This window comes from Lonchura striata, chromosome 5 (genome assembly GCF_046129695.1).
Source record: "Lonchura striata isolate bLonStr1 chromosome 5, bLonStr1.mat, whole genome shotgun sequence".
In the NCBI taxonomy this organism is placed as follows: domain Eukaryota; kingdom Metazoa; phylum Chordata; class Aves; order Passeriformes; family Estrildidae; genus Lonchura; species Lonchura striata.
This window is the reverse complement of record NC_134607.1, coordinates 45632045-45643262: the sequence shown is the minus strand read 5'-3', so window position 1 is coordinate 45643262 and position 11218 is coordinate 45632045. Positions and strand designations below refer to the sequence as shown.

The 11218-nt window shown below is 37.1% G+C and overlaps 1 protein-coding gene across 1 annotated transcript in view; it reads right to left on the bottom strand.

Annotated features, from left to right (window-relative positions):
* Positions 1-662: 662 nt before the first annotated feature.
* The window catches only part of TPH2 (tryptophan hydroxylase 2), a 49530-nt gene continuing 38974 nt past the window's right edge, over positions 663-11218 (bottom strand). Inside the window, exons 9-11 of the mRNA XM_021528980.3 lie at positions 9457-9552; positions 1207-1340; positions 663-1094 (exon numbers count right to left, since the gene is read on the bottom strand). Of these exons, the coding sequence (XP_021384655.2) occupies positions 920-1094; positions 1207-1340; positions 9457-9552 (405 nt within the window). The 3' untranslated portion in view covers positions 663-919. The remainder of the gene's footprint in view (positions 1095-1206; positions 1341-9456; positions 9553-11218) is intronic.

Here is an 11218-nt window from a genome sequence, read left to right as displayed (position 1 = left end):
GGCACAGCGCAGACCCAGTCAAGCATGGCCAAGTCAAGGTTGAATGTGGAATAATGAGGAAAGGCAAACTATGCCTGAAACACAAGAGGAGTTAAGTTCAAGACACAAGACAGAAGATATACAAGGATGTAGAAGGACTTTGGATTCACATGTAACAATGAAATTAAAACAAGTGCTTCATCTCTTATTCCCAGATAGCAATCTCAGAGGAAATGCTCTCAGGACTGTCACAGGTAACACATGTAAACTACAACTACTTTTCTACATGAACTGTCAGAGGTTTCTTTTTTTCTTAGTGTGTTGCAATTGCTCAGCCACATTGGACATTTGTCAGTTGTGGGTTCTCATTATGTACAACCTACAAAGACCTTTTAGTACAAATACATATCCTTCCTGATCTCCGATGGCTACTGGTACATAAATTGTAGTGTTCAGTCACAAGAGACACCAAGTTCTGTAACAGATATATGGACAAAACAATGTCTTTATCACTAGAGAAAGAAATAATGCTTTCTTACAAAGAAAATTAAAATGTTGCAAACAATTTTTTTCTGGATTCTTATGGAAGGGAAGGCATAATGAAGAAATAAACTCAGGCCTAATGAAATCAGCAACACCATTTCTTAAACATTGAAGTGAATAATTTTATGGAAACCAAACTGTTGCCAGGAAAATTTTTAATGTTATACTTGTACATTACATTGTGCTGAAGAATTGATGATTATATTCTGTCACATTCTATGTTTAATTTACAAATTAGCATTGCCTTGGTTTGTCTGCACATTACAGTTAGAGCTACACCATGATGCAAGCCACAGGCCAAGCTGTAAAGGGAAAACTGTTGGCTCTGATAAACTAGCCATTTCATGTAACTGGCAACAGAAAGAGCAACTGACAGCAAATCACAGTGCCAAACATATCAAATCCCTAAATATCTGTTCATTTTACTTAAAGCATCACATACAGTGTTTAGATCACTGCGGAGGTCCTGGACAACATTTTCTATACTCCTGGTATCCTTCAGAATCTCAATGCTTTGTGTATATGGATTGAAATACACAGAGAAGGGACGGTTGATTGATTTGGCGAAGTCCCTGAAAGGAAAAAAAGAAAATTAACTTCCTTTTTTTTTTTTTTTTTTTTTTTTTTCTTCCCAGGCACTAAAGAAGATAAAATTAGATTTTTAAGTCATGGAAAATTATTTACCTCATCTTTTCTTTGGCCTCTTCAAAACTCTCTGAAACAAAGTAAACTTCCTGGAAAGTAGTGATAAGGCATTCTTGCAAACAGGTTGTCTTTGGATCGAATGTTTTCACATTGGCCTTGTCAGAGAGAGCATGCTGCAAAATACACCACAGGATCTGTTAAGCTGGATTTTGATAATGCTCTGTATCTATATCAGCTGTTAATATATACAGCTTTTATATCACTGTCCTGTATGTTTCCCATAATTGGTAGCTCATCTTGTTTTTTGAGCTTGAGTAGTGAACAGAATTTGCTATTTAAAATGCTCTTACTATAGGAGATGGTTCCCCATAATAATAAAATAATAAAGAGGATGTTAGAAATGCACCTGCCATGAACACATACAGATGTAAATGTTCAGACGGAAAAAGGAAAATCATCAAATAACAATTCTTGAAAAATTATCTATACAATTACAAATATATATGTCCCCAAAATCTCATTTAACTAGCAGAATTTATCTTCATCTTGGTGAGTAAATTGGGTCTGACTAAACAATTAATGTAATCTGAACTTTACATTTTCAGGTTAAAATCATATAGTATTTCCCTGACAGCGAAAGTGAATCTACATATCTGAAAACCTATTAAATAATAGCAATGTATTGCAAGACAATGAAATGCATTACTCATCTGCCACACAACCTGAGCAATAATGCTTCACATAGTACTGTAAAGAAAAAATAACCAAACAGATGTAGGAAAGTAAAGATGAGACATTGGGTAGATAAGGCAAATGCTGCTATGTAGAGCAGAGATTTCTGATCAGCCTTTCTCTTTATATGACTTGCGCAAGTCACTAGAAGAGAGAGGTTCAGAACTGAAAATCAGGTACTGAGACATTTTCCAGGAATATGTTTTCTTGCTCCCCTTTCAACTTGAATATTTGTGTTGGTGTTTGGATCTACCTATCTTCTAGAGCACACATATTTTCATTCTCAGTCCTCTGTTACAGAAGTATAAGGTAAGGAAGCAGAGCATATTTAGGTCACCTTTCAACCTTCTTTATTCCCCTGATATCTATATAGAGTGAAGATATGAATGTGAATGAAAAGCATAAAGAAATGACAGGGAGGAAGCAGATCCCTGAGGTCTGAAGGTGCTTCTGATTTTTTAGTTTCTATCTGTGTGGACATTCTTTACAGTGGAGTAAAGTATTAACCTTAAGGTATTCACCACACATTTTATCCTTGCTCTTGCTTATGTTCATTCCTAAACCCCTGTGAAAAGCTCTGAAAATATAATACTAACTCTCAGCCTGAAGTCTCCAAATAGCAGGACAGAAAACTGGAACAAGAGCCTCTTCCTCCCACCTCCTCTCTCTCCAAAAAGAAATACGTGAAAAATTAATGCATGGAATCTTAAAATGTCAGGGAATTAACTTTCCTTAGTACATATATCTTTTCCTTCTCACAAAGTTTGCTTTTTCTAGCCGGCCATCAGTTAAACAGGTTTGAAAACAAATATAAAAAATGGTCTCTCGACCATCATCCTCTTCTAGAAGGACTGCAGGAACACGCTCACCTATTAGGCCTCTGCCTGTTGTCACTTTCTCTTTGCAGAACCATGGTGTGGTTGAATACTTATAAATTAAGGCATTTACCTCCTTCTATCAAAATGAATTTGCCTTTTTTCACTTGGAATTATAATAGATTCCCTGGGAGGGTATTTATAGATAAAAATCTCCTCTTAAGGCACCTTTGTGCTTCCAGGTGAGACTTGGCGGCTGAAATGTCTAAAGCACACAGTTTCAAAACTCTGAATGGACTGAGTGATGTTGATTCCTTGCAGAGAATGAAGATGATGATACAGGCCATGATTCTGTAGGAACTGGCTACTTCCAGCTCATGGATTCTTTCCTGTACTGTGAAAGTTTCCACAGAAAGGAGGACACTGATAATTTCTCTATTTACTAATGGCCTCTGATGGGCCAGGCCTAGTCCTTGCTGAAGTTATCAGCATCGAGAAAGGATCCAGCCTGTGGTTCCTACATTGTGAACAACTGCTCTAGTCACTGAGCCCTAATTTTATAAAACAAGAGAGTTTAAAGAGAAGGAAAGGCTGATGCTATCACAGGGGATGTCCTCCAAGAAAGCCTTTCTAGTTATTCTCCTCAGATTATCCATATGAAATAATTGATTCTTTCTGGATCCCAGTTCAGATCTGGGACTATCTATGACTAGAACTGCTGTTTCACAAAGCAACTCTGCAGAGTGGAATGTGAGAACAGCAGCACATGTGCACCCTGTAAACTAAGGGTAAAGTATTCAGACATGCCTTCAAAATTAGGTGACAACAGGTGAGTCATTCTTAGGATTGCAGTTTGGAAACAAAAGGTATAAATTCTGCTGAATTCCCACCCGAGATACCTGTCTCTCCTCCAAGTTCTTTTTGACTCTTAGATCAAGTAGGAATTGTCATGGCTACCAAAGCAATGTTTCCATCTTTGCAAGTCTGGATGGTGTTTTCAACTTGCACAGCCTGGCACCTGTAACATCTGGTATTAAGCTGATATGCTGACACCATCAATGCCAGAGTTCAGCAATTGAAATGAGCCTCCAGACAAACCTTCAGAGAGACCATGAAGTATCTAGTATGAACTAGAATGATCAATCAAGACACTGACTCAAAGCTGACCAGAGCATTTAACAGAAACTTTACAGTACTGTAAAATGCTGGTCCTTGGCAATCTCAACATTTTGAAGTACATAATCTCAACAACAAAAAAAAATTGTTGGGTGAGTCCAAAAGCTTTCACCTTCCGGCCTGTGTTTTTTGAATACATTTATGGTTTGGTTGGACATTCAGTTCTTTAGTGAATTCAAATGAGTAAGAATATGTATTTCTCCATGAGAAACCTCTATGTTATCCACCTCCAATCAGATGTTAGGATTATCACTCATGGAAAATAGCTTTTGGTAAAGTAGTGCATCTCACCATCTTGTGGATCTGTGATAACTGTCTCTAATGGCCCATTCATACAGACTTTACTGGTAATGCTAGTAATACCATTGGTGAGTCTTCTTTGGTTGAAGAAATAAGAATTTGGAGTGAAACTTCAAAATTAATCATCACTGATTGTCAGGAAAAGCAGCAGTATCAGACAGCTTAAGAAGCAGACAATCATTTGTACTGAAAATAAGCATAACAATTAAAAAATGCCTCCACTCCCTGCCAGATGAAAGGTTAAAAGAGTGATTGAGGTACCTAACAATAGGTGTCTAAGACCTAGGCTGTCTGATGCATTGTACAGAGAATGGAATATACAGCACAGGATCTAAAGAAGCCTTTTACACATTTCTGCAGTGGTGGCATGTCAGACAGCACCAGGCATTTACACTGCACAGCTCTGAATCATTTCCTAAGTGACCACTATCACTGACACATGAAAAAAGAGTTTGGTCCGGTAATTCCTCCTTTGAGTATAAAAATGGATTGCAATAATACAACTCAGAGCTTTTCAGCTTTGAGAAAGAAAATAAATGAAACAAAACCCAAAAAGTAAAATCTTCAGCTAGCAAGGGGAAAACTTGGGATGAGTTATAAATACTGCACAGTCTGAGAAGTACAGGAGAGAAGAATAGGAACACAGGTGAGAAGTGTGTGTGTGCCAGTACTGATTTTATCACCTTGTTTTCCCAGGGGGAGTACATAGAGTCTTGAAAAACCTACTCTTAAATGTTTTCCTGCTCATCTACAAAATATATTCTGAATATGACAGTGTCCTGTATTACCAAAAAATTTTCAGTAGTGTAATTTTATATATTGTCTAGAAAAATAGAGAAAATCTCTCTGTTTAAAGAGTCTCAAAATTAGCATCTGGGATCCAGTTGTTTTCTTCATCCTCTTCAGAAAACAGAGAAAAATTTGCATTTTATTATTTTTGGTTATACAGTCTAATGCTGGCACTTCTTAAATTATCATTAAAACAAAATAATACAAATGGATACTGTATTTGACTTCAAAAATTTATAGAGAGAGATTTTAAGTCTACCTCTCTGTTCAGTATAGAAGCATATAACAGGGACGTATGACTTGATCTACAGCCAACTGAAGTTGATAGGAGACTCCTTTAATGAAAGAGTTCAAGAGAGCATCACACAAATTAAATCGATTAAAGTTTCCAAAGACATTTGAACTGCTTTTTAGAAACAGTTTTAATAATTGAAATGTACATTATTTCTACCTTATCTCTAAGCCACAAATACATACTGTGTAATAGTGTTAGCTAGAGTTAACCTGACTAGATTAGGCAGAACATTTTATAACTACTTACTGTATTATTTGATTCCCCCCAGGCTTCATTTTTAATCTTCTCTTTCTCCTTATTTTCTTGTGCTTTATATTTTTTTTACTTGATGCTTTCATAGCATGCACATAAGGAGATGCATTTTTCATTATCTGAAATTTTAGGTCTAAATACTGAGTGGGGAAGAAGATTGCAAGGGATTCCTATAGTGATAGCCTGGTGCACAAATTTCTCTATCTTTTACAGTTATTTGTTAGTAGAGCTGTTGACCAGATTTGTGAAGTGGAGCAGTGTAATACAGAAACAGGGATGACTGAACAAGTCATTCAGTCCTCCAAACAGCCCAAGTACTGCTCACCATTTCTACCCTACAAATAGACTCATATACTTCTAGAAATTTATACAAATTATACATAAATTTTGCCACCATTTTATTTCATGTGCATACTGCTGCATTGAAGAGAGCTGATAGGGACAGAAGTTGGAGAAAGGCTTTTCTTCTTGCTCACAAAAGCATATTAATAAAAAATGCTTGTGCGGTCTCAAGGGCACCCTCAGTAAATTTGCAGAGAACACCAATTTGGGCTGAAGCATTGCTCTGATGGAGAACAGGAAGGCTCTGCAGAGCGATCTGGACAGGATGGATCAATGTACTGAGGCCTGTTGTTGAGGTTCAACAAGGCCAAGTGCCAGATTCTGCACTTGGGTGCCATCAACCCCAAGCAGCAAAGAGTGGCTGGAAAGTGGCACATCAGAAAAGGACCTGAGAATGCCAGGCAACAACAGCTGACCAGGAGGCAGCGTGTGCCCAAGTGGCCAAGAAGGCCAACAGCATCCTGGCTTGTATTGGCAATAGCGTGGCCAGCAGGACCAGGGCAGTGACTGTCCCTTGGCAGTGGTGAGGCCATACCTCAAATCCATGCCCAGTTTTGGGGCTCTCACTAGAAAAAAGACATTGACGTTCTGGAGAGTGTCCAGAGAAGGGCAGTGAAGTGCGGGAAGGTCTGGAGCACAATGATGAGGAGCAGCTGAGGGAACTGGGTTTGTTTAGCCTGGACAAAAGGGAACTCAGGGGAGACCTTTTCAATCTCTGTAGTTACCTACAAGGAGATTGTAGCCAGGCGGGGGTTGGCCTCTTTTCCCAAGTGAAAAGTGACAGGAGAAGTAAAAATGTCTTCAAGTTGTGCCAGGGGAAGTTTAGATTGGATATTAGGAAAAAATTATTCACTGAAATGGTTGCCAAACATTGGAGTAGGCTGCCCAGGAAAGTGGTTGAATTACCATCCCTGGAGGTGTTTAAATGTTGTGTGGATCTGGCACTTGAGGACATGACTTACTGGCATATTTGGCAGTGCTGGGTTGACAATTGGACTTGATCATCTTAGAGAACTTTTCCAGTCTAAACTATTCTATTACTCTAAAGTCAAGGTAGCAAAACTCAACATTTCAAGATCGGCCTTCCAAGTGGCAGGGATACATAAGTATTTGAACATCTATGGGCCACAGCCATCCCCGTCTAAAGCATGGCAGAAGTTATTTCTGGAAGGATGTCTTCACTCTGACACCTGTGAGAAGTACGAGTGCTGCACACATGATGGAGACATCATGGCCATGCAGTCTGAGGCTCCTACTCATCCCCACTCACCACTGAAATAGCCAGTATTGTTCTCACCATTTTCAGAGCAATTGCTGCCATCAATAAGGATTTCAGTTACAATCAGGATCTCAACAACAATCTATTAGCATGACCTTCCTTCACGTCAAGGAAGAAATTTGTCCTCCCAGTAGGTGCTAGGAGGGAGACTTTTTTCCCAAGAAACAGTAGAGACTGACAATGGCTTGTCACTCCCTACTGTGAGAGTGACATTCTCACAGTATGGTGCCCATATATGCTGGCACATATGGTGCTCAGCATATGTGGTGCCCACCACAATGGTGCCCAGACACTCTCCTTCCCAAGCACCTCCCTAAAAATATTTTGCTGAGAAGAAGCACATTCATGGCAGGATTGTGGTCTAGAAATAGCTTCTCCCATGGTCATTTTATCAGAAAACTTAGTAGTTTTTCACATTTTTTCCCTTAACTTTTACTTTCTTTTCTACCCTGGAGCACACTTTCACAGGCTTTTTGAATATTTTTCACTTTATCAGTCCCTTCATGGAGACTATATCTACTTGTGGTATGGTGCCGTTCTGTTCCCACAGCACACAAGTGCTTAGTTTATCAGTAATGGAAATTTCTTACTTAAGATCAATATTTGGAAGATCTGGTGAAATTTAGTATCTTATGATACACAAGAAGTCAAATCAGATGATCTAGTAGTCCCTTCTGGCATCATATCTACAAAATACATATGTAGATTAACAGAAAAGTATATAATATTGAATCACAACAAAATCATTATGGTATATATCTGACCATAACACTGTAGCAGATCAATATAATCTGTTAATGTCAGATTATTTAGCTTTTAACATTGCTTTTCAAAAGGATTATTTTTCATGTTTATACTCTGTGTTTACTGCTGAGCAAAGAACCCAGATCTGGGGTCACAAATGTGTGGTACCAAATATGCAGACTTGACAAGAATAATGCATTTGTTTATGACATGGATGGTAGAAGATTTATTATGTTCTTGACTATTCATTTCTTCTTTTTATGCCCTTAGATTTTGTAAATTATATGGTAGGTATCTTCAGGGTCATGACCTAGCAACCTTAACTATTAGTTTAAATAAAAGGCCTGATTCTTTACAGAATCCTTCAGAGTTTGGGGCTTAGCACTGAATGTTGCTGAGCCAAAGGAAAACAAGTGGGGCATCTTCATCTCTTTTCATTCAAACATCTTTGCACTGTGAGTATCAAATATTGCCAGACAGATACAGAATATTTCTGTGGCTGGAGTATGCAGAGAACTGAGAGCAACTCTAATGCAATCAATGAAAAAATACTAGAGAAGGTAATTTTCTTCAACATTTTTTACTACTGGAAGTATAGCAGTTTTACTAATGAGCTTCACCACAAATATTCACAGTTACAGGTAAAACACACAGCAAAAAGAGACAGAGATGCTTCTGTTAAACTGCCAAGTAGCTCACTGAAAGCCAGCCCAGAAGGGTGGAGAGATGTTTAAATACAAATAAAAAATGGATATAGAAATAGTTTTTAATACTTTTCCATATATGCTTTCTAATTCCAAATGTTTACCTGCAAAGCCACCAAGAGTTCATTTGGGTCTCTGAAGATGGTACTCTTCACTCAATTTACTCTTCCCTCCCATCTTGCTTATTAACTGAGAGATGTAGTATGTCTGAAAATACCACAGCTGTGACAAAATACCTTTTGCCTGTTTCCCATGTTTTCTAGGCATTAAAAGAGGCAATAAATTATCCACTTCAACTACTCACCCATACAAGGTTAAACACTTTCACCCTTAAAAGAACAGGGCTCTATGTATTGTAACATAGGCAAGTTCAATGTGAGTTAATATGCATTCCTTAATTTTAAATATGTTTAATTTACTGAATTAGGACCTTAATGAATGCTGTTCTTTTCACATCAATAATTAATCCACTCAAATACACTGGATTACTTAGAATCATATCTGATTTCTAGCACTTTTTTTGTGGATATTAAAAATATGTGCTCCTTACCCAAACAAAGCTTTTAGAGCCCAAGGCACTCTTACCTGTTAGAACCCTTGAGCCTCCTTTGACAAGAAATGAAAATTCAAACAGAAATCAGTTTTTTAGTTTATAGTTGCTTTGGTACTTTGGGCCTTACAAGTCCATTTCATGCTTCAAGTGCCAGCTGATATTTCAAACAAAGCTTTTAGGTCAATACCATATTTTAAATACAAGCTTTTTATCTTGAGAATTTTAACTGTTATTTGAAAGTCAATATATTTATATCAACTTTTTTTTTTGTTACACTTAAAATTTTACTATGCTTTAAGGGTACATACCTTTAACTCTCCAATAGAAGACAGAAGTCCTGCCCCATAAGCACGCAGTTGTCCTTCTTGCTTGCAAAGGCCAAATTCAATCGTAAAGAAATAGCACTGTAAAATATACAGATATTCAGTACAAATAGTGTAGTTGCAAACAGGCACTTCAGCAATAACAATCAGTACCACATTCACTCGCCTGTCTCACTTCTTTATAATTACCTACTTTGAATATAATCTCAGATTATGTATATTATTGCTGCTAAGTAATTTAAATGCCATGTTCAGCAGTAAGGAAGCTCTGCACAAAAATTTGGGATTTTGTTCTTTGTCTGGGTACACAAGCAGTTCACAGGAATGGACAGTTAGACAAGCAAGATCATTTTTAGGTATCAAAGGTGCTGATGGTAACCTAGAGAGGTTTTTGAAACCTTCAGAAATAAATGAGATGCCTTAAAACAAAATCCTGCAAGGTAGTTGGTCTGACTGTCTAAGAATATCTGAAGATCTCTAAGATGTAGTGCAGAGCACTCCATATTAAGCTCAAGCTGATAGCACATTAAAGTCTGAAACACACTTGAGTTGTCTTGAGCTAGAATGAATTTACTCATATGTATGTGCTTAAGAGCCTTCTTGAGTTGAGGCCTTAGTCTTCACTAGATTTTATTCTATCATAAAAAAGAAATATGGCATTTGGCTTCTTAAATTGCAGAAAGAAAATTACATTCAGTCAAATGAATTCACATGACCAATGAATTCACTTGAACAATAACAATTGTTTTTTAGGTCCACATTCCATCAGATAATGTGTCTGACCTGTAAAACTGATGACAAGCTGTGAAAAGAGGTCTGTTAAATCAACATAACAGTATTGTATCTAACTTTGCTGTACCTAGCTAATAAAGTTAAATATTAGGAAAATCATAAGAAGCACTGACAGCCACTGCCCACTAAATGCTAATGATCACAGTCACTTCTGCTCCTATGGCGCTGAATTTTACTTTGGTTTTTTTTACAACACATCACATGATTTTTGATATTAGATCAAACAGTTAAGATTAAGATAGTAACTATTTCTACATATGAAGGTTTTAGGAAGTTGAGTTCTAAGTTATCCAAAAATATTGCACATATATATACACATATCCCTATATATGTTTATATAGGGATATGTGTATATATACACACATATATAGTTTGTGTTTATTACATCATCTGACAATTTCAGGATTTGTGCAAAGGGGCATAACTCCACTGAACCTAAAAGACTTACATGTCTTTGCAGAAGAAATTAGTTTAGGATAAGAAATTATCCAATATTTTGTACTAAATTTTATTTTTTAAAGTAACTTCACAATACATCCCAATACAATGTTGGTTTTTTTCCCAATCACTTCCTCCTTAACTCCCAACTCTTCCAGATTGGGTATCACATTAAATATAGAGGACCAGAAATTAACAGCTCTTTTAAGTTCAACCAATCTCTAGAAATTCAGAAATTATTAACTGCTTAGCCTCATAAAAGTTTATGTACAGCTAGTGATTCATACATCATAGCATTATGTAGGCGGGTATAATAAAAAAAAAAGAATAAAAACATGAGCCCTATGTCTGATCCAAACCTGCTCAGTCAGCTGAGAAGAAGGAACCAGTGGCAGAGACTTCAAACGTCTCAAGTCTGATTCCATCCAGTAGTCAAATGCACAGATATCCAGAAAGGGAGGTGAAAGCACAATATCATAAAATAAAACAAAACAAAGAAACAAACCCAAAATATCAA